Here is a 25,700-nt window from a genome sequence, read left to right on the forward strand (position 1 = left end):
CCATAAACCATTAGTCAGTAGGTAAACAATATCTCGTACATAAATCCCCAAGAAAATATTTTCAGAGAGAAGAAATAAAAATGAAATAAAACACTGTTATGATATCTTACCCTCTCAATATATATTTAAGTTATTATTTTTACCTTTTCTTTACTTTGATGTATGAACGTGTGAGGTGTGGTTTCACAAAGTGTGTTTTGGTGTGGAGTAAGTGGGCCCATGGAGGCAAGTAACCTGGAACTACTCCTGTGTATCCACCTTGGCGCCCACTTACTACTCTTCCTATCGGCAGGAGCCGCTGCCACACATAGAGAAGGAGAGAAGGCAAACAAGTGCAGGGAAATGGACAACCGGTTCAATTCTATTCCTATAAGATCAGAAACCCTTGGTCTATGGGGAAAGAGTACAAGGGCTTCTGGGTTCCAGGCTCATTAAAACAACAAGATTCACAAGAGCGGCGAGCTTCCTTTTCCAGCGTCATAGCGTGGCGATCCAAAGGGGGAATGCTCATTGCATTCTTGCAGTGAGCATTCGTGTCTGCCCGGCGACGAAGGAGTTTGAAGAAGTCTACAGCCTCTAGGGAACAAACTTCCTTTGTTTTCTGGTTATGTTCACATTATGAAGTCATTTACTTGTGTAACATTGCATAATAAAGTATATAATGACAAAAAAGGGGTCGTGGTAGATGCAAATAGATGTATTTAGAATCAAACGACAAGTTTTTCTCTGAATGCTATTTATTCCCAATATTAACTATTTGTGTCTGCAGAATCGAGCTATTAGCTCTTCGACCCCCCAATTCTAACCACTCTATTTTTCCTCTGTTATATCTACTACATATATCTCTAACACACGCACACATATACATACACACCAAGAGGCAGTTGTCTAACTCCCAGGTACCTATTTACTGCTAGGTGAACAGCCCCACCAGGGTTACAGAAACTCTGCCAATTTCCGCCTCCGCCGGGAATCGAACCCGGGCCATTTGGACTACGATCCTCGAACGTTATCCACTCTGCCGCGAGGCCCCCTAATCACTCGATAATTGCACCAGAGATATATTGGGGTGATGGACTTTTGGTTCGTGATTAATCTTTAGGTGTTGATAATTCCCCGATAAAGACGGTATAGATTTTTTACAAACTCATAAAAACTCTATGTAGTTGTTCTTCGTGTGTGTCTGGCATAGAAATGGTAGTGCCTGGAGTTCCTGATACCAGGGTGAGTGCATATTGTGGGCGTTAGTGTGAGCGAGGTAAGCCTTCTGCTAAATTTTCTGCAGTTAGTGGTTAGATGTGAGAATGTCTTGCACGTTTTCTTTGGTGACTTGAGTGGTGGGAATAACCGTGGGTTTAGGGGGGGACAATGGAGGATTGATTGCTAGGTTGGTGGGGGGGGGGGGGGGGCATGAGTCTTGAAGGAATTCGAACAATAAGATCAGCTGTGATTGGTCCTAAGAGTGATCGTAGGTAGGGAAGGGAACTATCAGGAAAAACACACCAATCCATCACGAATATATAGCACTGGGAAGAGGTCACGATAATGCTAGGGATGGGACAGGGAGAAGGAACAGTGCCCAAACACTTGGACGGTCGGGGATTGAACGCCGATCTGCATGAAGCGAGACCGTCGCTCTACCGTCCAACCAAAGTGATCATAGGAAGGTGATTATTGGTGTTGAAAGTAGTTGAGCTAAGACATGTTTATTACATTGTGCCAAATGTTTGGCTATTTGGATGTAGTGATCTCGACAGGGACAGGAAGTCGTGGATTTGTCAAAGGTCTTTCCATTTTTCCTGATGATTTTGTTCTGTTGGGTACTGAACTACAGCAATGTCATGATACAGACGGTCTCGACGGGTAGGCGGTTCCACGGGTTTATAAACCTATGGGTGACGACGCATCTGTTTTTTGTCGTACATTGTAGCTTGTTGAGCTTAGAACCGTTGTTCCTTGTTTGTGTTACATCTGACCTTTTAAAGAAGTTGTCTGCATCAATATCCTCCAAATTGTTCAGTATTTTAAAAATTTCGATGAGATGAGCCCTGTCATGTCCGGTTTATAGTGTTGTTAGTACTGTGGTTGTCAACCGTTCCTGATATGGAGCATCAGGGGAAAGCACGAAGCCACCACGATTATATAACACTTGGAAGAGGTCAGGATAAGGATTTGGAATGGAACGGGGGGGGGGGGGGAGGGAGGAGGAATGGTGAACAGAGGCATCAGGTGACAGGAAAAGCCCCTGGATATTTCTTTCCCGCCCACAATTCGAACCTAGAATTCCAGATTGGGAGTCGAGAAGGAACCATACTGAACCACCGGGATTAGGAGAAGCATAATAATGAATTAAACTTGTGTTTGAGTGAATTAAAAATATCTTGCAATGAAAAGGCTAAGGTGTGGCACAGCCTGGGTGGAACTGAGGTGTGGCACAGCGAGGGTGGAACTGAGGTGTGGCACAGCCAGGGTTGAACTAGGGTGTGGCACAGCCTGGGTGGAACTGAGGTGTGGCACAGCGAGGGTGGAACTGAGGTGTGGCACAGCCAGGGTGGAACTGAGGTGTGGCACAGCGAGGGTGGAACTGAGGTGTGGCACAGCGAGGGTGGAACTGAGGTGTGGCACAGCCTGGGTGGAATTGAGGTGTGGCACAGCCAGAGTGGAACTGAGGTGTGGCACAGCGAGGGTGGAACTAAGGTGTGGCACAGCGAGGGTGGAACTGAGGTGTGGCACAGCCTGGGTGGAATTGAGGTGTGGCACAGCCAGAGTGGAACTGAGGTGTGGCACAGCGAGGGTGGAACTGAGGTGTGACACAGCGAGGGTGGAACTGAGGTGTGACACAGCGAGGGTGGAACTGAGGTGTGGCACAGCGAGGGTGGAACTGAGGTGTGGCACAGCCAGGGTGGAACTAAACATATAAGTCATATTACATTATAATGTCATATTATACTATGAATTTATACTATACTATAAAGCTATATTATACTATGACAATTTATCTTTAGGATGTAAATGATAAAGAGTGAGATAATAAAGTAGACTGTTGTGGGTTGCATCCTGTTGCTTGGCAAGTAACTAGGTGGAAGACCCCTAATAAAACCTAAGGCTTGCTGTCCCCGATGAGAAAGCATATAGATATTATTATGTTTAATTACCTTTGGCAGCTAAACCTGCCGCGTGTTAATCATGGTTTCGCTCTCAAGATCAAACTGTCCAACTCTTGAACTACTGGGATTTTGACGTCTTCAAGTAATATTGGTACCACTATTGTGCAGGCCGTCTTCAGAGAATGTCCGTTCCATTCGGCGGTCGACCCCACAGATGCATTCATCAACTTTAACATGCTGTTCATTCAAAATTGGAGTTTTCTCAAATATAAATTAATATTATTTTTATTAGCATATTGTGCATATTTAGGCATAGGTTAAGTTAGGTTTATGTTCTGTTGGCGATTATTTGTATTTATACAACCCGTCCTCACACTAGGCTGGTTAAAGCAGCGGCCAGCCTCCCCAGACGCATTCATCAAATTTAACATACTGTGTATTGAAACTCGGTTTGTCCTCATATATATATATACATTTTTTCTTATACAAAAAAATCTATGTATAGTTAGGCGTAGGTTAGTTGGTGTTTAGGTTCTGTTGGCGATAATTTGTATTTGAAGAATGTGAGTGACGCATTTAAAGAATTGTAGTTCGAACAGAGGTCGTGAGTGAAGCACTTGTTCCGGAAGTGTTTGGACGTCTTCAGTTGTGAGTCGTGTGTAAACCGTTTTTTCATTCATAAGCAAGGGGGTTTGGCGGCTGGATTAACGCGCTTAGATCTTTGTATGCGAGGACGGGCTACCTCAGGCTATGTTCTAGCTTTCACCCAAGTGTTTCACTCACTTTAAATGTTCTAAGAACATCTCTTAAAGTGTTTCATCGACACGCTTTAAATGTAACAAATTCCGGCAATCACCAAAATTACGCCAAATTCATATTAATTCACCCGCTCTCCTCCTTGTTTATAAATGAAAACCATTTTGCATTCAGCTCACAATTGATTATGTTCGAACATTTCTCGAGCAATGTTTCCCCTCATAGTCTGTGTCTCAGTCTCAACCTCATTATTTCCTCACAACCCGCCCTCATAAACAAAGGTCCCAGAATCCACCAGTCATTAAATAACGGCCGGGAAAGAAATGGTTCGATGGGTTAATTATCACTTAATGCAGGTGTTCACCTTGCAGTAAATATGTACTCAGGAGATAGCTTTGTTGTAGGACTGCATCGTGGGCGGCGTCAGTAATTGGACCTTGTGAAGGGCAAAGCCCTAAATATAAACCTTACATGTACTGTATGTGTAAACTGGTTGCCTGTTTACCCGAAACAATTTATTAATTACTATAACGTTCGTTAATCCAGCGGCCAAACTCCATTATTATAGAAGAAAAACGGTTTACACACGACTCACAACTGATTTCGTTCGAACACTTTCGGAACAAGTGCTTCACTGATCAGCCCGTCCTCTGAAGAAAACAGCCCGTCCTCGACTCAAGTCCATTACATCCAGCGGTCGACCTCACAGACGCATTCATCAATGTTTACATGCTGTTCATTCAAAACGGGAATTTTCTCAAGTATAAATTAATATTATAATATATTAGCATATTGTGCATATATAGGCATAGGATAGGTTAGGTTAGGTGTTTAGGTTCTGTTGGCGATTATTTGTATTTGTAGTACGTGGGTGAAGCATTTATAGCGTTGTGGTTCGAACAAAATTCGTCATTGAAGCACTTGTTCCGGATATGTTCGAACGTCAGCAGTTGTGAGCAGCCCGTCCTCCAAACAAAGATCCAAAAGTGATTCCATCCACCCGCCAAACCCCCTGTTTATGAATGAAAAGCGGTTTACACACGACTCACAACTGCTGACATTCGAACATATCCGGAACAAGTGCTTCACTGACGAATTTTGTTCGAATCACAACGCTGTAAATGCTTCACCCAAGTACTACAAATACAAATAATCGCCAACAGAACCTAAACACCTAACCTATCCTATCCTATGCCTATATATACACAATATGCTAATATATTATAATATTAATTTATATTTGAGAAAATTCCCGTTTTGAATGAACAGCATGTAAACATTGATGAATGCGTCTGTGAGGTCGACCGCTGGATGTAATGGACTTGAGTCGAGGACGGGTTGTGTGTAAACCGCTTTTCATTCATAAACAGGGGGTTTGGCGGGTGCATGGAATCACTTTTGGATCTTTGTTTGGAGGACGGGCTGTATTATAGATGGAAAACGGTTTACACATGACTCACAACTGATTTCGTTCGAACACTTCCGGAACAAGTGCTTCACTGACCAGCCCGTCCTCTGAACAAAGACCCAAAAGTGTTTCCACGCACCCGCCAAACCCGCTGTTTATGAACGAAAAGCGGTTTACACACAACCCGTCCTCGACTCAAGTCCATTACATCCAGCGGTCGACCCCACAGACGCATTCATAAATTTTAATATGCTGTTCATTCAAAACGGGAATTTTCTCATGTATAAATTAATATTAAAAAATATTTGCCTATTGTGCATATATAGGCATAGGTTAGGTGTTTAGGTTCTGTTGCGACTATTTGTATTTATAGTACGTGGGTGAAGCATTTATAGCGTTGTGATTCGAACAAAATTCGTCAGTGAAACACTTGTTCCGGATATGTTCGAACGTCAGCAGTTGTGAGTCGTGTGTAAACCGCTTTTCATTCATAAACAGGGGGTTTGGCGGGTGGATGGAATCACTTTTGGATCTTTGTTTGGAGGACGGGCTGTTACACACGACTCACAACTGCTGACGTTCGAACATTTCCGGAACAAGTGCTTCACTGACGAATTTTGTTCGAACCACAACGCTATAAATGCTTCACCCACGTACTACAAATACAAATAATTGCCAAAAGAACCTAAACACCTAACCTAACCTATGCCTATATATGCACAATATGCTAATATATTATAATATTAATTTATATTTGCGAAAATTCCCATTTTGAGTGAACAGCATGTAAAAATGTATGAATGCGTCTGTGGGTTCGACCGCTGGATGTAATGGACCTGAGTCGAGGACGGGTTGCCTTTGCCAAACAACTGCCAATTTGTTAGTAGTACCGTGCCTCTCTCCGGGTCGACCCCGGCACGTCTATGCTCCTCGCTTCACCAGGTGTAAGCATTTTAGAGGGGAACTTGGCTTGGGTTAAAACCGAGGTGCTGTATTTAAGTCTTTAAAAGATTTTATTTCAACTTTGTCATCCAGCTGCTATTTGGGTTCGTTATAGTTGCTTCTGTGTTGGAACTAATTGATAAATTGCGTGTAGTTTAATGGCTTGTTTATTCATGTAGACATGCCAAATGTTACTCGATTATTTCACATATATAAGCTAGTAAACGTGGAAAGAGCATCAGAGTTTACACTAAGATATCTTGTATATATATTGCCGAAGAAGTTTGTTATTGAAGTTGACAGCTTGCCGTCTTCCTTAATATTTAAAAATAAAATGCAAGTTAAGGAAAGTTTCACTTTGTATTATCGGAGCATATTTAAATATAGCTCGTGTCTGTCTTCCATAAATTTGATAGTTTTTGTATTTTTAATATTAGGGGATTTGGGCGTCTGTTTTATTTACTTTCCTATCAAAAGTAACTGATCTTTTTATTTTTATTTTTTATTTTTTTTTTTATAACAATTTAGTATGTTGAGTGATATTGACATTAATATTTACGTAGATGCCAATTTCTTATTGCGGCATTGTTTTTAACCTAGTTCAAGAATGGATAGTTTTTGATAGGTTTTACATTGTTCCAGTGGGTACAAGAGCAGTAGCGCGGAACCAACAGTTGTGTTGTTCCACTGGGGCATAGTACCGGATTTATTTAAAATCTTTCTCTGCCTCTTGTATATTGGCAGGCTGTTGTTACTCGAATGGCTGAAGCCTCGCAGGCTGTTGTTACTCGAATGGCTGAAGCCTCGCACCATTCTAATGGCCAACCATGGCAGTGTCGTCTGGGTACGAACAGGGACCGAATTTCCTTATTGTTGACTACCGGGAACCTCTCTGATGTGACGCTTGTGTTCTCCAATAACACACACATTAAGGTACGTTCTTGAATCTAATAAATGTAATGCAGAGTCTAGCTTAATCTGTTTTCAAAGTCGTGTAACTTGAAATGTTTGCTAGTTTATTGGTCTTGCATGTATTCACTTGCTAGCTGGGGTAAAGGGGTCGCTATAAGGCCTCCCGTGATTGTTAAATTTAGGAATATTCAGAAACGGAAGGTTTAGAAAAGAACTTTTCCTTGGAGTTTTATTGACGTGACCCAGTTGTCTGAAATAGGCAAGTTTACCCGTCTGAAGCAGTTGGTTAACTTAGTTTTTCCAGATTAATTTGGTTTTTAATGTATAGCCAGTCTGTTAATCTTGTAGAGAATTGTCATCGGTGACCATCCAGGCATCACGTGTATAAGTGTACACAAACTGACGACTTAAGGCCTGTCGCTTACTAAATCACACTGGGGATGGCATCTTTGATAATTACATTATCTGGTTAGAGACGGTGATCTATAAACCGACTGACTCTTTATAGCATTACACTATTTCACAACGTGAGAATAAAGGAAACTGCATGATACCTATTGGCCCATAAGGCGGCTCCTATTTCTACACAAATTCAACCATGTACTCGCCTAGTTGTGCTTGCGGGGGTTGAGCTTCGGCTCTTTGGTCTCGCCTGTCGTGTGTATTGATCCTGAAACACTCCATAGATGCTATGTTATTCGATAATTAAAATAACTTTAAAAACCTTACTGAAAGTAATGTTGAACCCGTGCGCGCTGCCACGAGTTCGTTTCGCCTTACGGTGAAGAAGGGGGAGGGGGGGGGGGGGCACACAGGAGACTGGGGCCGCTGCGGCTTTCATCTGGAGGGTGTAAGCCGCTCCTGGCTGTGTTGTTAGGGAAACGGGGGATTCCGTTCGGGATCCCACACCAGCCGAAGGGAGGGAGAGAATTATCGGGGAAAAACGCCAAGCTATTAAGACTACATAGCACTGGGAAGGGGGACTCAGGATCGGGGAGATATCTCCCGTCACGCAGGGTGCAGTCGCACCTCCACAGATGTCCAGTATCTATTGATACTGGTAATGGCTCAAAACGGCCACCACTTACGGGCTATTCATGCCCGTGCCACCTTTTGGGTGGTTTAATCTTCATCAATCGGGTCAGGATAAAAATTAGAGATGGGACGGGGGGCAGGAATGGTGCCCAACCACTTCGGTGATCGGAGATTGAACACCGATCTGCATAGAGCGAGACACGCTACCCTCAACTCAGTGGCTGGGCACCACATACCGGTGAATTCAAAGGCAGGTAGTGTCTCCTGTATTGTTCCTCCTCCTAAGGCATCAGCCGACCGCCTAGCTGTCACGCATAGTTGGGACACCCAGTTAAGTCATTGACAATATCCCATAAAATGCCTACATCGGCAGTTAATTCAGCTACCTCGTGACTCGCCTGGAGACTTGAGGCTATCTTGAGATGATTTCGGGGCTTTTTTAGTGTCCCCGCGGCCCGGTCCACGACCAGGCCTCCACCCCCAGGAAGCAGCCCGTGACAGCTGACTTAACACCCAGGTACCTATTTACTGCTAGGTAACAGGGGCATAGGGTGAAAGAAACTCTGCCCATTGTTTCTCGCCGGCGCCTGGGATCGAACCCAGGACCACAGGATCACAAGTCCAGCGTGCTGTCCGCTCGGCCGACCGGCTCCCTAGGCACGAGGCACTTTAATACCTACAATCAGAACAAATCCAAAAGGGCCGTGACGAGGATTCGAACCTGCGTCGTTGACGCAGGTTCGGAACCTCGTCACGGCCCTTGTGGATTTGTTAATTTTAATGCATCACGTTAGTAATGTCTGTGCGCCTGAATCAATGGGTCCTCAAAGGCTTGGTCATCTCTCCAGGATGCTACGTTCCCTCAACCACCATCGTGATCGTCTGCAATCCTTTGTAGTAATAAAGACTCCTTTTGACAGGAACGTCTTGGTTTTGGCCAGTCTTACTGGTGCCTGATGCTCCTTCAGGATCACCCCCCCCCCCTCCACGAGTACTGGAGATGTGGGCATGGAGAACTGCAGTGGCCTCTGGTGTGGTGACACCGGTGGGTTTCTTTGGCGATACCCACCATGACTTTTACCGAACATTTTGTTTGGGTATTTTAGTACCAAGTCTTGAGGGCTACCCGTAGCCTGCTGCGGGTAACAGCTGTAGGCGTCTACGTCACTTACAAAGAGCATATGATGATGCATACAGTAGACTACAATTGCATTCTTCAGCTTGACGGCAGTTTGCCGTTCCACCTCCTAATTAGGTGCTGTCGGCCGTGTCTTGACACTTCAGGGCCTCGTAGCCTGGTGAATAGCGCGCAGGACTCGTAATTCTGTGGCGCGGGTTCGATTCCCGCACGAGGCAGAAACAAATGGGCAAAGTTTTTCACCCTAAGTGCCCCTGTTACCTAGCAGTAAATAGGTACCTGGGAGTTAGTCAGCTGTCACGGGCTGCTTCTTGGGGGGTGTGTGTGGTGTGGGGAAAAAAAATAGTTAGTAAACAGTTGATTGACAGTTGAGAGGCGGGCCGAAAGAGCAAAGCTCAACCCCCGCAAAACATAACTAGTAAACACTTAACTCATCACTGGAGTGTTTTCATCGTGGCTAAGTGAGACACCTTTGGTGGATACGCGCGTAATTATCGCCCTCGAGCTACTATCTTGACGCCCTCGAGCTACTATCTTGACGCTTGGCATATTCGTTGTAACGAATGTGAACTAGAAGAAGCGGTGACTTAAGATAATCCTAAAGGAAGAGCGTGATGCAGGAAGGAAGGAAGGAAGGTGGAGCAGAGGGGGAAAGTAGATAGAAAATGATATTAAGGTAGACTTGGTAGGGGGGAGAGGGGGGGAGGGGAAGAGGTAGAAGAGTAGGACTAGTTAGCGAGAGTTAAGTGTTGGGTGCTACTATACATTCATATTTAAAAAACGAGGAATGTAGTGGTAATTCCCCCCTCCCCCCCCCCCCCCCCCCTGTTATGTCGCAGCGTGTTGTAACGGCAACCATTTAAATCTGTTAATTAACAAGCGGGAATATTTTAAGAATTTTTTAGTGCTCTCTCTCTCCCTTGACCTTTCTATATCAACGTTAAGAATCGTTCACTACACGAGAAATGGATCAATATGGCGGACTGTCCCTGGAATTTCAGATCATCCAGAACATATAATTCGGAACATAAAATACATCTCTCGGCCGAACTTGCCGAGGTCTTTGAGCAGCTTGGTTAGAGAGGTGAGAGGGGGGTCATGGGGGGGGGGGCTGTGTAGTATCTGCCTTTCAGAGTCGAAGCCTCACCATTTGGTCCGGGAGACATCTCCCGTCACGCAGGGTGCAGTCGCGCCTCCACAGATCTCCAGTATCAGCTCTTGATACTGGTAATGGCTCAAAAGGGCCACCACTTACGGGCTATTCATGCCCGTGCCATCTTTTGGGTGGCTTAATCTTCATCAATCAATCAGTCGAAGCCTCACTGTAGCGAGGAGCCTCTGGTGGAGAGGCTCGTTTTATCTCTTAATTATATATCTCGTGTATAAGGGGGGACCAGGAGCTAAGCTCCGCCCATCAGATAGCCCCCTTCCCCCGGCAATCTAGTAATCACACCCAGGCAGGCAGCTCGTTTGATAAGACGAGCACAACCATCTACAAATATCGGCATAATACAGGGCGCGGACCCTGACTCCTTGCCCAACATCTCAACATTAAAACTTCAAACAGCTTGCTCAAATGGCAAGGACACACACTGGCGACAAATTCCCGTGTACATGTCTTGACACAAAATGCATTTGTGAATAAAACATTTGTTGCAACGTTATTCTTGTGCTCGGGAACCTTTTGGTTCACCCAAACACAGATTTTACGTAAAAATACGTATTTTATTTCAAAACTTCGCTATGATCAGTTAATAGAAAAGTTGTCACTTTGCACCATAAACAGCTACGCTCCTGTGCCAGGTCAGTCCACTATGGGCTCGCCATAGTCCGTGCTACTTGGCAGTTTGTTCAAAGTAGCTGAATCTAAAACAACCTCACTTTGCACTTGTACGAAACAGGAAGTGGTCGCCCTTGAAGACCTGCTGGAGGTGCTTTGCGTTCCCTTAAGGTATAGTTTGCATGCCTACTGGCGTGTTGGTACATGTATGAAATGTGTGCTCCGAAGTTTTGCCAACTTCACCCTGTAAAGTATCCTCGACTTGTAGCTTGAAGTACTATCATTCCATCACCATTCTCTCTCTTCCCCCCCCCCCCCCCCCCAGAAACGACTTTTATCCCAAACATTGGAAATTTAATGCACTTTCATGGAAGAAGGGTGGGATGTTCGATGCCAATTTAATGCTTAACTGCAATAATTTTCACTTCATAATTTTCACAAACTACATGGCTACAGGCGATGGTAGTGCTAGCCCTAAGGCAGGGCTCGGAGACGAACAACTTTAGAAACCCTCTCCAGGTATGTTCCAGGCATTACTTTAATTATATTCCAAAATCTAAATATTTAAATTCTTAACATTAAATACGAAATATTAGAACACGTACACTGACTAAAGTGTACGTGTTTCTAAAGTCTGTTTCTAAAGTCTGCAGACACAGATTTCTTGCCATGGGTCCCAATTTGTTTAGTAGTGCCTCAGCTGTTAAAGATATGGTCGACCCCACCACCCTCCATGTTCCTGAGGCGGCGCACATGGTCCACACAGCCAGGACGGTGTTCGGAGAGACCTCTCTACTCTCTGAAAAAGCTGCTACCGACGTCGTCACCAGCATTAACGAGCAGAACCCGTCTTTGACCACTGTCGCTACAGAATTCATTCCTGTAAATGACAGCCTCTTCACCATGAAGGCCACCTTTACAACGCATGAGGAAGCTACCTTTGCTGTTAATGACGACTTTCGGTGCTTTGGTATTGCCAGTACACCTCGCCAGATCACCAAGGCGCACTACTACAGACTTCGTCAGTGCTTAAAGGGCTACAGCTACGAGCACGTCACAGAATTGTAAATCTCGAGACCACGGTGCTGCAAGTGAGCCGGGAACCACCACTTCAGAGACATTAAAGACTGTCTTCACTGCCTTCTATGTTAAGGTGAACATATTAGTTTCCACCGAGGACTTGCAGAAATAGATGTTGACCTGCCTGGCGTCGGACAACACTCGCCGTGCACCAAAAACTTTCAACGGGCAAGCCACGAACTTCCCGGAGCTTGTGGGTGGTGCAGGAGCAACCATGCAGCAGCCTGCCAATAGGAGGGGAGTGGGGGGGCCGAGCTCTCCGTCCGCCAACCATTTATAGACTCTGCTGCAACAGCCACGTTGTTAATGAATCGGCTACTTGGAACAAAAAGTTCAAAGTAGTACTGGGTATGGTGATCCCGTAGTGGACTTGCGTGGTACAGGAGCGGGGCTGTGTCTGATTAAGGATTAGCCCGAGAGGTTGTGGCAACAGCCACAACTCTCGGGCTAATAAAGCCAGCCTTCACCACACCAGTTGCTGGCCCCAAACACCGTTAATAGTAGTCTTCGCACTTAAACGCCTGGCAGAAATTATGGCTAAATAAAACTAAAAAAAAAATCCTAAGACTTCTAATACGCTGCTAATGGTCTACCAACATTCGATGATCTTGAGCTCCCCATGACTACAGACGGCTTCAACCACTGCCACAGCTACCACTTAAGCTACTAATACCACTTGAGCCTCTGACATCACCATCTCTCCAGATGCACTGGCAGACCTCCTGTCTGCTGACGCCCACCCTCTGCAACCTGCATCAGTTCCTGCACCACCACCACCCACTCCAGACGCTCTATAGCTCCCCAGCATGTCTCAACCGACTCGATGCAAACTTCTCCACTACTAGCAAAAGCTTGTTCGTCACCTGACCTCCGCTTATCTGATTATACTGCCTCTGAGGTTGAAGTTCACTCACCCGAGGCATCGAACCTCTCCAGCTATGCAAGACCAGACTGTAACGAGGCAAAACTGCTTATGGATCTCCTAAATTTAGAAAATTTACCAGCCAAATCTGCAAGTACTGAAGAACTTGGATAAATATCCAGAATGGACTAATGTGAGCGGCGTTCCTGTAATTGCCATCCTGAGTGCGACAAGTCCACTCTTCTACCAAACCTCGTCTCTCTCCTGACCTACAGGACCTAAAAGCTCACCGTATGTAGCTACGACAACAGAGGAAGATATTGATCATGGAGAGCCGCAAAAACAAAGACTGAAGACACAATCACCACCTAGAATGGAAATGCACCGCCACTGCTGCCCCCTTCCTGACCCGACTCAAAGCCTAGCTAGTTGTTCCAGCATAGATTCCACAGCTGGGTTAAGCCCTGGCTCTTTCTCTACAACTTCAGCACTTCCTCTCGCCGACTTCTCTTAAACTGTCCCCAGTTCAAGGCTTGCCCTAATGGTTATCTAATCCTGTATATTATTGATATTGAGGGCACTAATCATACTATTGATTGGTCTTCTACAGTCTTAACTGCATCTGTGATGGGAAGAGGCATTGTTTACTCGGCTGTGATACACAACATACCCAACATTAACTGTGTTGCTGTCGACTCTTCTATTTCACAGTACTGTACATAGTCACTCACTCACTCACCTCCTTAACAAACTTGAACAGACTCGTGCTATTAACTTTTTCTTAACTGCTCTGCTCGTTTCTAGTCTCGCTTACCTTGGGTATGTGTCCCTTCCTCTATCACAAGTTGATAATGGTCCACGACGGACAGAAACGTAGTATTTTAATTTTGATGTGTGGCTTGGTCCTTGCATTCAGCCACGTTGTGAATCGTCGCCTGCAAGTCAACTCATTTGTTCACTTGCACGTTTTAACTCTTTTTTCCAGAATTGCTATTTTTTTCTTTACGTGTCCCTAGATTCTCCATCTCTCCCTTTCCCAGGCCCACAGACTGATCCTGGCTATGGGTTCCCCCGTCCTGGAAGCAATGATGTATGGGCCGCTGGCTACTCATGGCGATCTCGCCCTCAACGCAGACCCGTTTGAAGTCTTCATCTTCTTACTGAATTATCTCTATTTGGACGAAATTAATTTACCAGACTTGGATATGGCTATGCGTGTTTACCATCTCGCTCACAAGTACCAAGTAGACACGCTGTCGGAGGCATGCTCGAAGGTAAGGAGGCTGTTGGGATGAAGTGGGTGGTGGTGTATATGAAGATTGAGGGCTTGATAGATTAAAGTTAAGTGATTTTTTCCCCCTTGCAGTACCTGGTGGACGAGGTGCAGCCGGAGACGGTCCCAAGGATCTTTGACACGGCTATGCTTTTGGAAGATAATTTTGTGCTGCAGCGTTGCATAGAGGTCTGTGCTACACCCTACTTCTTTATGAAGTATTGGTGATAGTGAATACATAAGATTTTATATTTTGATAAAGCAATTCTTATTGCTAGTTTATTTAACTTTAAAATCTCTACATGATCGTGGAAACTCTGCCCATAACCCAACATTTGTACGCACCTTTATCAGTTTCATGTATAGGTTTCGCTTTTCTGGTAGCCTAAAACTTGCCTAGATCTTTATCTCGTGTTTTTGTAGATTAGTAATAAATTATAGTATGAAACGGTTCAGATTAATTCTAATAAGGTTATTGCTTGCATATAACTAATCTTTTATTTTGAAAGGGACGAATTGCTCTTCTACGTAAAGTGTAGAACTGCTCTTGCTTACTCGCCTAGCAAGAGTTGAGTTGCCCCAAAAGTAATTTAATTCTTCTAGTTAATGCTCCTTCTCATAACAGTTAATATGGCTTGATACGACTAGTGTTCCCAGAGTGCTTTATCTTGGCACACGTGAACTCTGCCATCTTAATCTTCCCGACAACAAATATTGCACAAACAATGCGACCATATTGATCTAAATATCCTATCCGGCAAAGTTATTTGCTTACCAATTACAATACCAGATTAATATTTTTCATACATTTTCATTTATCAAAAGTGAATTCCCATAGTCTTACATAATAAACTTTTTTTAATCCTAAAAATTCTCATTTCGGGCGGTAGTTGAGCAGAATTTGAAAGTTTTTATAATTTTAATGAATGTGGACAAATGGACTGAAATAGTGGAGACTTTGGGTTCTCGGAATCCTTTAATGCTGCTAATCTAGCCATTTTTGCTCCAGTGTTGGTATCTTGAGTGATAATTAACACTTTGAATGTACTGGATCATCCCACAACTTGTCAGCCCTTAGACTTGCTGTGGAGGCTCCTGGGATCGGTATGAATTAGTCTGGAAGGTGATGAAATACTCTTAGAGAATCTTTAAAACTTTAACCTTTATATTCCTCAATGATACAAAGTAACAATGATTACATAACTTATGGTAGTTTACGACGTGACTCGTATTTTAATAAATTCAGTTGGTTATAAACTGGTACAGCACTTGTTAAATTTAGTTTTTTCGTAAATGGTGAAAGGGGGTAAAATTAGTTTGAAAACTTCCCCGAGTTTTGTCGGCAAATAACTTGAAATTTAACTAGAAATAGATGCAAAAAAGGCTTGGATGTTCCACATAATGTTATTGAGAAACTGAATAGATACGTAACGTCAGTTTCTCTGAAATCTATTGACTTTTCAGGAAAACATTTATTTGATTAATGCCAATTCTTGCAAAAATAGTTCATTTAATTACACAACTGTTACTATGTAAGATACTTTGGACCGAATTTACAGAAGCGTTTTCCTGCTGTAAATTTGTTTTATTACTAAAATTTCCAATCGGCTATTTGTGGAATGCAATGTTGATTTTCAGTCTTTTTATATTCCCGCTCTAAAGTAGTTCGTAATTTATTATCAGTAATCTGTTCCGTTATATTGCTACCATCACATCATGCAATGAAATGGGTTTAAAGGTACAATTTTTTTGGAAAGCTTGACTGGAAAATTTGCTGAAATTCCCTCTGCTTATTAGTCGACGTTAACTATATCTAATCTTAGCAATATTTACTTAGGTGCCAGTTACATTTAGGCCCTTGTAACTGTTGTAGCTTAATGAGGCCTATATTTGGATTATCCAGAGTAACTTCATGAAAATGTGAACTCTCATTTGTCCCGCTGAACATGGGTTCACTCGGTGATGGATTCAGAGGCTATTATATATAACTGATGTTGTGGCAGCTGCTGGTGGTGTCCCCGGAGAGGGTGCTACAGTCTCGAGACGTGTCTCACCTTGGGAGGTCGTCCTTGTGGCACATCTTGACCCACCCGAGGCTCTGCGTCTCCTCGGAGACTATAATCTTCAACGCCGTTATCAACTGGTGAGTCGATCTAACGTTGTATAGCTTAACCATACACTTGTATGGGTACCCAACCATATCCTTTATATCTACCTATACTTTTTTAAACTCCCAAAATCTATATAGTGTAAATTTCCATTGGCAAAAACTTTATTATTCACACCACATAAGATAACTCAATTTTTTCGGTAGGTTTGATAGGGAAGGTTGATTCTCCTTATCTGATCTCATCCTACACTCGGCCTTCATCTCGCCATACTGGATGCTGCCCTAAGATTGCATTCATTTATTTTTTACTTGTATACAAGAGTTCTTAAATTCTTGTACAGCCACTAGCACGCATAGGATTTCGGGAAGGTCCTTAATCCTATGTTCCCTGGAATACGTCCCCCGCCAAATAGTTAACCAGGTACCTATTTTACTGTTGGATGAACAGAGGCTACAGTTAATTACTTGCGCCCGAGTAACTGTATACTATACTCGTTTATAAAGGGGGGGAGGGGGGGCTGTATAAACTTGTCTGCCTCCTTACGCTTTTGCGTGTTGTATTCCATCTTGTCTTGGCCCGTCTTTCCCCTGAGCTCAGTTTCCCTTGTTATAGCCGTTAGGAATTTTATCTCCTCAGTTTCCCTTATGGAATGCTAGCCTTTTGTTTTCCCATATCTTTCTTAGTACTTTAACCCTTCCTCGACCAGATACTCAAATGTCGGTACACTGTGATCGCTCATTCCTAATGGGTTCTCGAAGTAAATTTCCCTTATGTCGGAGTCATTCATAGTGAGGACTAGGTTTGGTTCATCGCTGGTTCATCGTTATCCCCTCATTCAGTTCCTTGACAGGCTGGATTAAGTATTTTGTTGCCACCTCCACTAGTTTGACTCTCCATGTATCCTCTCCTCCATACGGTTCCTTGTTCTCCCAGTCTATCCTTCCGTGATTGAAGTCCCCCCCCCCCCCCCTCCATGATGAGCAGATGGGATCTAATTCTACAGGCAGTAGAGGCTGCCCTCTCAATTACATTAATAACTGCCATTTTGTCATACTCTTGCCTGGGTCTTCTGTCGTTTGGTGGAGCAGTTGTATATCAATGCTACTACTACTCTTGGTCCTCCCATCGCCATGGTGCCTGTTATGTAGTCTCTGATCCCCACACAGCCTGGGATAACAATCTCCTTAACTCTAATCCTTTCTCAAGAGTTGGGCCACTCTGCCTCCTCCCCTACCCTCCCTCTTTCCTTATTACAGTCCTGGGGAAACACAGCATTCGTTATGATTCCCGAGAGTTTTGTTCTTGAGAGTCCAATTACATCCGGGTTTACTTCTGGTGTTCCTTCCCTAAGTTCAGTTGCCTTGCATGTAATACCATCTATGGTAGAGTACATTGAAGCAGACTCTTTTTTGTTAATCCTCAGTTTGTAGATTTCACTGCTGTAGGTAAACATGGAGGATCTGGGATGGGGAGGGGACCTGGGTTGAGGGGTGCTGGGAAGATCTGGTTTGGAGAGGGTGGGAGTGAAGGGAGGTAAGCCTAGTACTGTGACGATGCTCTTGCATAATGACTGTGAATAGCTGCTCTGTTTTAGTAGAGTTGATCCTGAACGACTGATCTCGAATAGCTATGCAACACTGAGTTTAAAGTAGTTATTTCGGCATTAATGCATGTTCTTGTGCGTACATAAATTGTTCAAATTTTCAGGGGAACGGAGAACATGGACACAGAATCAAATGCATCGCCAGTCTCGCAAGACGTAGAGGAAGAGCACGGCAATTATTTGGAACTTGCCAACCCTGGCCAGGATAGAGAGCAGCTGGGGTCAGGTGTTGCAAGCGGTGCAGAGGGTTTTGTGCTGAAATTATTCAACAGGAGACTGCGGCAGACTGTGGAAGAGTTTCTACCACTGGTGCGGTTCCTAAACATGACCTTACACGAGATGGTGACCTGCGTTTTCCCTTCAGGCATCCTCACAGGAGACGAGAGCGTCGCCCTTGTCTTAAACTTAAAGGGGAAGCACTCTGCCCTGCCCTATTTCGTCTCTCAGACAACAGTCGGTAAGAGAGAGAGTTCAATGAAGACGACCGTTCTGTCTTCTCTAAATTCGGCTTACGGCTCCAGCACTCAATTCACGTTCCATAATCAAGTGACTGTCAATTTGCTAAGGAATTTTATGACTACTAGAACAGTCTCGTTAGTCAAAATCTCTGCGATATGCACAGTAAGTTTACAAGAAGGTGTAGTGAATATTTGGAACTCTGCAAACGAAATTGTTGGTAGAGGAACTTGGCAAGGGACATCCTGTAGCTTCAGACGACCAGTCAGACTACTGCCAACGAAGGCGTACACGATATCACTGACTCTGCGCGACGCGATGTCTTCAACAGGCGCCAATAATGTCGTGTCAGTAACGCACCAAGGTACGGGGTTCTCTGGTCAGACGTTATGCAATGGCAAAATTGTAATAGATTATTACTTGACTGATGATGACACACGACGCTCGATGTAACTGCGAAACTTGCAGCTAAAGTCCTTTGACACTTTTATTGGCGATTTTAAATTTTTAATCTACGTTTAGTGATATTGTATAAGCCTCATTACTGTAGGAAAGAAGGTTTATAAATTTTGTCGGGTGACAAGGACGGTGCTCGCATAAGTGTTTATTAACAGAAAACTATGAAATGTTACCAGAAAGACGTAAATTTGTTGTAAATACGTGACTAATCTCCAGACGGCAGATTACAAATTTTATATTTTTGTGTGTAGTGTTTTATGGGTTAGTTCCCCCTTGTTCAGCCCGTTGTTGCTGTGAGGGGGGCTTAGTGGGCGGCTGCCGGAGTGTGATGCTCCTTGGGACAGTCCTCTGTTCTTTTGTAGCCTTGTGCTCCTGCTGCTGTCCTCTCTAATTGTGCTGAACAACTTTTCCTTTTCCTTCTGTTTCGTTTTTCTCCCCCCTCTTCTCCTATCTGCTTGTCGTTTCCTGCCAACCTTTTGCTTGTTTTGGTTATTCCTTTGGACCTCTATTTTGATGCCCAGGTGCTTGAGGAGGCATACTCTTGCACCCGTAGAACTGTAGTACGTCTCGTCTACCTAAAGGCACCTCTCGTCTCGAGCGAGGGGTACCTTTAGTCAATCTCCCTTTCGTCACTGAACCCCATCTCGACGGACTGACGGTTCTTAAGGTGGTGGTATTCTTTTGTGGGGCGTAGCTTCTTGTTGGGTGTCCTACCTCTAATTGTGGCTCCATGGTGGGTGTCGGGGCACATTCGTGAGTGAAAGTGGTTTCTTCTCGTATCTGTTGTTGAATGTCCCTCTTGTACCCTCTCAGGCTCGTGGGGTGGGCGACCAAGCCCCCGAGTCAGACTGTATTGGAAGACCAGGCTCTGTAGCCCCTGCTGCGTTGGGCCCCGACCTTGCTTCTCCTTTGGCCTCTGCCTACTCCCATCGGCTCCCCTCCCTCTGTGGTTGGGTTGGGAGTCTTCTGTCCAACAGTGCGGCTTTCAGTAGCAATATTTTAACCAGATAGGGTTTGTTTTGGTGTGCCTCCCTTTCTGGGAGGGACTCCCATTGGCTCCCCAAGCCCCCCAGTGGTGACTACCTTGTCCCCTGGCACGGCTCGGTCCCTAGTTAACTACTGTGCCTTTTAACCACACTCTGGGGGTACTCAACGCCGTCCTCGATACGGCCGCACTGGCTCGATTCCTTCCCATTCTGATGCCTATCAAGCCTCGTTCGGTCCTGCATCGTGGGCCAAATACTTTGCTCTCCTCCTCCTTGATTCTACGCCTCCTGGCGATTTCTCCCTTCATAGGCACCTTGTTGATTCCGTGGATGCCTCTGTCACCTTCAACTCCACCCGTCTCGGTACACGTGTCGTTGCTGTTCCTTCTTGGGATGCGGCCTCCCGATTGGCTGCTTTATCCTGCCTTGGCGAGATAAAGCAAAGGTCTCAAAAGCGTTCGGGTCTCAAAGAACGCTTGGTTGAATGCCAGTGTTGGCACTATTCTCCTCCCGCCTCATGTTGCAACCGGTGTTCGGAATCTGCAGGACTGCCACGATGATACCCGGCATATCCTTGAGGCCCAAGGCCATTCTGTCCTCCAGATATAAAAGTTTCCTCATCCCCCGCGTGGTCGTCGCCGTCAACCCCTTCGGGTTGTGAAGATTACTTTTGATGGTAGGACCCTTCCACCCTCTGTCATTCTTGCTGGTGCCAGGTGCTCAGTCCAAGAGTACATTCCCTCTCCTAGGCTTTGTAACAAGTTCTGGAGGTTTGGGCATGGCGCCCTCCGCTGCTCTGGGACTGTCTGTTCTTTGTGTGGGGGCAAAGGTCACCAAGTCGGAGTGCACTTCTCCCCAGGCTTGCTGCCTCAACTGCGGTGAGGCCCATCCAACCTTCTCCCGTGCTTGTATCCATTACAAGCTTGAGGCAGCCGTCCTCAACTTGAAGCACCGGGAGCGTTTATCTTTATCTGAGGGGAGGCGCTAGGTTCGCCGGCTCCAGCCTTATGCTAATGTCTCTTATGCTCGCGTGTTGTGCTCTTCCTCTCCTCGTCCTTCCCACCTTCCTCACTCGCAACCGTTTCTGGGCCTTTGACCCTGATACGCCCACTGCCCCCTCCTCTGTTCCTTTGAGTTCTGTCCCGAAGGGTCCCCCTCCTGGTCCTCTGTCTGGGGTTCCCCTTCTTTGTACCCGGTCTGTCATGTCTCCTGTGTCTTCTTCCTCGTCTCCCTACGATCCTCCTTCTTATCCTTCTCCTTCGTCTGTTGACTCTCCCCGCCGCCTGTCGGTGTGGGCTGATGTTCATCGCTCTCCAAACGGTCGTCGTGTGCTATCGTGAAGCTTCTCCTGTTGAGACGCTAGAATCCGTTGCCCAGTACGTAGTTGCTGGAACACCTGTCTCTTTAAGTCAGAAGCGTAAGCCTGGTTCCTCTCCTTCCTCCTCCCCCGGCGGGTAAGAAGGCTTCGCTTTCTTCCTCGGGCACTACTTCTGACTATCGCCCCCTTCCCCTCCCATTTCGGTGGTTGCGCCCCCTGTTCCTGCTATGGAGGTATCTTTGGCCCCCGCTTCCCTCTCGGTTGCTGCCCTTGCTGAGGTGCGCTCCCCTCTTTTACTCCCTCTTCTTACTGCTGTCCTTGATTACTACTATCGGTTGCCGCCTCCTCCGGACTCCGCCTGTCCACCTCTGGTCTGTGCTCAGAAGGTGTGTCCCAGGGCACACCTTCTGAGCACTGCTATTCTGGTTGCCCTCAATGGTCTTCTTTCCTCTCTTCCTTCAGGCGTTTTCTCCGCTCTCTGTTGATGATCTTGCCCTTTGATGTCAGTGATTCGCCTCTCCTTCAACGCCGGCTTCAACTTGCGATTGATGCCGTGTAGTCTTGGGCCACCGATCATGGCTTCAAATTCTATTACCAAGGCTTGTGCCATGACTTTTACTTGGAAACGGGTCGTTCTTCGTCCCTCTTTGTCACTTTATGGTCATCCCCTTGAGTACAAAGATTCCACGAAGCTTTTGGGGTTATTTGACACTCGTTTGTTCTGGTCTCCCCATATCTCTTACCTCAGTGTTGATTGCTCCGAGGCCCTTACCCTCCTTCGGGTATTGTCCCATGCGTCTTGGGGAGCGGATAGGCGCGCACTCCTCTCTCGTCCTGTCTAAGCTAGAGTATGGTTGTCCTGCTTACTCGTCTGTTTCTCCTTCCACTCTTCTCCGTCTTGATGCTTTGCACCATACTAGGTTGCGCCTCTGTTCTGGTGCCTTACGTTCGACTCCCGTCCTCAGCTTGTATGTTGACACTGGCTTCCTATCTGTTCAGGACCGCCGTGATCGCTACTGTCTTCGCTTTCTAGCACGATCCTTGCAACATCCTTCCTCTCGCCTCTGTCGTGCTTTATCTTTTACCCCTCCTGCGGTTCATGTTCCTCTTCACCGCCTCCCTCTTTGTCAGGTTATCTCGCTTGCAGGATTCTTTCCATTCGTATTTCTAATATTTTTCCTCGTGTAGTCCCTTCTTTTCCTCTCGTGGAGAGGAAAAAGTTTTGTACATCCTTGACGCGTATCCCTAAAGCTTTTGCCCCTCCTACTGTTCTAAAACGCCCTTTCCTTGAGCCCTTTTCTTCTCGCTCCCACTCCGTTTCAATCTTCACTGGTGGGTCTAAGTCTGCGGACGGTGTTGGCTACTGTTTTTTTCCTGATCACACTTGTGTGTCGCTTGCCTCCGGAGACTAGCATCTTCACAGCTGAGCTTTATGCTATTCTCTCTGCTCTTCGTCTCCTGCTCTCTCGTTGTCAATCTTCCTTTGTAGTTGTTCTTGACTCTCGTAGTGCCCTCATGGCTCTTGGGTCCTTTAATCCGGTTCATCCAGTGGTTGTCGAGATCCAGCATTGGCTGTTCCTTGTTCACGATAAATTTAAGTCGGTTGAGGTTAGTTGGGTTCCCAGCCATATTGGTCTCTTTAAATGGGCGTGTGGATGCTGCCGCCTGTTACTGGTAACAAACTACGTTCTCTTAAAAGTTGTCCTCGTGGCCGTCCTCCTACCACAGTAACCGGTGATGGGGAAACGGCTCTGGCGAGGATGCGTATTGGCCATACTCGCTTAACTCGTGGTCACTTGGAGCGCCGCCCTGCTCCTTATTGTCCTAATTGCATTGTCCCTCTTACAGTTATGTATATCCTTGTTGAATGTCTCGACTTCCAGGACGAGTGTGTCTTGTGTTCTGACCGTCCCCCGCGGTTGCTTCTCGATAGTATTCTTGGTGACTTGGATACTTTTGATATCGTTCGTCTTATGCGTTTCTGTTCTTAATTGATGGGCCTCGACTCAACCTTGTCATGTAGCCATTTTGTTCCCCCTGGTGCACCTTATCCCCAAGAGCAGTTTTCTTAATGTGTTTTTTAATTGCCATGGATACTGTCACGCATCCCTACTTGATTTTTAATGGATTTTTAATTTTAACCTGTTCTCGTATTGGCGTCCTTGGTGATATTTAGCACCCTCTGCTTATCCCGCACATTTGATGGTGCTACATAACCATCTTGGTCTGGTGCCTTTTTGATAATTGCTTAACATTTGCAGTTGTTGCAACCAAGGGAGAAAATTATTCTTCCCTTGGTAAATTTCCTTATTCTTTCCTTGGTAAATTGATCTGTTAAATAAGACGCGCGTTGAAAATGTAGCTCGTCTGATACTGCTAAGCAAAATTGAAGACAATTACATGTAATTGTAGTTGCAAATGGTAATTTCATAAGTGAAAACGAAGATTTCTAGAATTTTACCCAAACTAACCTCTTCTAAAAAAAATAGGTGGATATTTAAAATGTTTTAATACGGTTTATTGGTAGACAAAAGTGTAATAAATTTGTATGCATCTAAAGTTTAAATTTACTTTATAAGTAAATTTAAAAAAAAAGTAATTTTTTCCGCATCTGGCCCAAATTCACCTAGACATAAAAATTACTAAACGTTATGGTGTTCTGTTAAAAGCAATGCCAATAATGTAACTGCCAAAATAACACATTACAATAACCAATCGCAATAACCAATCACAATAACCAATCACAATAACCAATCGCAATAACCAATCACAATAACCAATCACAATAACCAATCACAATAACCAATCACAAAAAGTCTAACAATGTTACTCGTATATTGTTCATATATATTTTTTTACATTTGTGTAAAGATTTGGGTTATGGTTATTTATGACTATATATTCATAACGGTCACAACTAACACTCGTCATGGTATTGTTAAAATAACATGACGATGAGATAATATACCATAACAATAACATGCGATGTTATTACCGTTTTTGACATGCTAAAACAAAAGCGTATGGTAACTTGACATCCCATAATATAACATTGCAATAAGTTATATAATCATAATATTGCTGTTATTCTGTTATTAACAACAAATTCATTTTGTTAATGTTATTAACAAATGTTATAATATGGTTAATTATATTGTTGCTATGTCAAATGAATGTCTACTGGAGATATATAAAATCTTCATAAATGTAAATCGTTTTATTAACTTGTTAATTATTACTTGATCAAAGAGTTTGTTGAGGAACAAGATTTACTTTATATAAGTCGGCTTTATCGCTGGAACCCCCTCCCTGTCCAGCTCGTAGCTGCCGTGAGGGGGCTTGGTGGGCAGCTGCTGGAGTGATGCTCCTTGGGGTGATCCTCTGTCCTTTTGTAACCTTGTGCTCCTGCTGCTGTCCTCAAATTTTGATGGATGCATTTTCCTTTTCCTTTCGTTTCTCTACACCCCCCCCCCCCCCTCTTCTCCTTTCTCGTTGTCACATCCTGCTGACCTTGTGCCTGTTTTGATAATTCTTTTGGCGTTTTGTTTTGACGTCCAGGTGTTTGAGGCGGCATACTCTTGCACCCGTAGAACTGTAGTGCTCAACGTCTCGAGCGAGGGGAACTTTTTATTGTCAATCCCCCTTTCGTCACTGAACCTATCTCGACGAACTGACGGTTCTTAAGGTGGCGTTTGTGGGGCATATACTCGCGACGCACCCCTAGGGGGTCCTGGCATGATCGGCGATAGCTTCTTGTTGGGTGTCCTGCCTCTAATTGTGGCTCCATGGTGGGTGTGGGGGCACATTCGTGAATGAATTTTTCTTTTCGTAATGATGATGACCCCTGTTTCGGCTGTTTCTGGTTTACCTTCTCAGGCTCGTGGGGTGGGCGACCAAGCCCCCGAGTCAGTCCGTGTTGGAAGACCGGGCTCTGTAGCCTCCGCTGCATTGGGTCCCGACCTTGCTCCTCCTTTGGCCTCTGACTCCTTCCCCTGGCTCCCCTCCCTCCTCTGTGGTTGGGTCGAGCCCCAAGCCCCCAGTGGTGACTACCTCGTTCCCTGGCGCGGCTCCTTCTCTAGTTGTTACTACTGCGCCTTTTAACCCCTCTCTCTGGGGGTTCTCACCGCCGTCCTCGTCACGGCCGCCCTCACTCGATTCCTTCCAGTTCTGCTACCTATCAAGCCTTGTTTGGTCCCGCTTCGTGGGCCAAATATTTTGATCTCCCTCCTTGATTCTGCGCCTCCTGACGATTTCTCCCTCCATAGACATCTCGTTGATTCCGTGGATGCCTCCATTACTTTCAACCCCACTCGTCTCGGTACACGTGTCGTTGCTGCTCCTTCTCAGGATGCTGCTTTCCGCTTGGCTGCCTTATCCTGCCTTGGTGAGACCCCTGTTCGGGTCTCGAAGAACGCTCAGTTGAATGCCAGTGTTGGCACTATTCTGCTCCCGCCCCATGTTGCGACCGGTGTTC

The 25,700-nt window shown here is 45.1% G+C and overlaps 1 protein-coding gene across 3 annotated transcripts; it reads left to right on the forward strand.

Annotated features, from left to right (window-relative positions):
* Positions 1–6,079: 6,079 nt before the first annotated feature.
* Positions 6,080–19,404, forward strand: LOC123746460 (BTB/POZ domain-containing protein 2). Of its 3 annotated transcripts, none has more exons than XM_045727985.2 (6): positions 6,080–6,215; positions 6,958–7,146; positions 14,061–14,294; positions 14,387–14,482; positions 16,297–16,436; positions 18,112–19,404. In XM_045727985.2, exons 1-6 carry the CDS (start codon positions 6,195–6,197, stop codon positions 18,914–18,916), a joined length of 1,485 nt encoding a protein of 494 aa, XP_045583941.2. In that variant the 5' UTR covers positions 6,080–6,194; the 3' UTR covers positions 18,917–19,404. The 3 variants fall into 3 exon arrangements, with proteins under 3 accessions (XP_045583941.2, XP_069174515.1, XP_069174516.1); XM_069318414.1 differs by having other exon boundaries at positions 6,130–6,215; positions 6,991–7,146; XM_069318415.1 differs by lacking the exon at positions 6,958–7,146 and having other exon boundaries at positions 6,135–6,215.
* The last annotated feature ends 6,296 nt before the right edge of the window (positions 19,405–25,700 follow it).

This window comes from Procambarus clarkii, chromosome 90, assembly GCF_040958095.1.
Source record: "Procambarus clarkii isolate CNS0578487 chromosome 90, FALCON_Pclarkii_2.0, whole genome shotgun sequence".
In the NCBI taxonomy this organism is placed as follows: domain Eukaryota; kingdom Metazoa; phylum Arthropoda; class Malacostraca; order Decapoda; family Cambaridae; genus Procambarus; species Procambarus clarkii.

Excerpts from the sequence above, each read along its gene's own strand:
- LOC123746460 (XM_045727985.2), top strand. The coding sequence starts at position 6,195 with ATGCTCCTCGCTTCACCAGGT. Across the intron at positions 7,147-14,060 it reads CCAATAACACACACATTAAG|GCCCACAGACTGATCCTGGC; the intron begins GTACGTTCTTGA and ends TCCCTTTCCCAG. Across the intron at positions 14,483-16,296 it reads TGCTGCAGCGTTGCATAGAG|CTGCTGGTGGTGTCCCCGGA; the intron begins GTCTGTGCTACA and ends ATGTTGTGGCAG.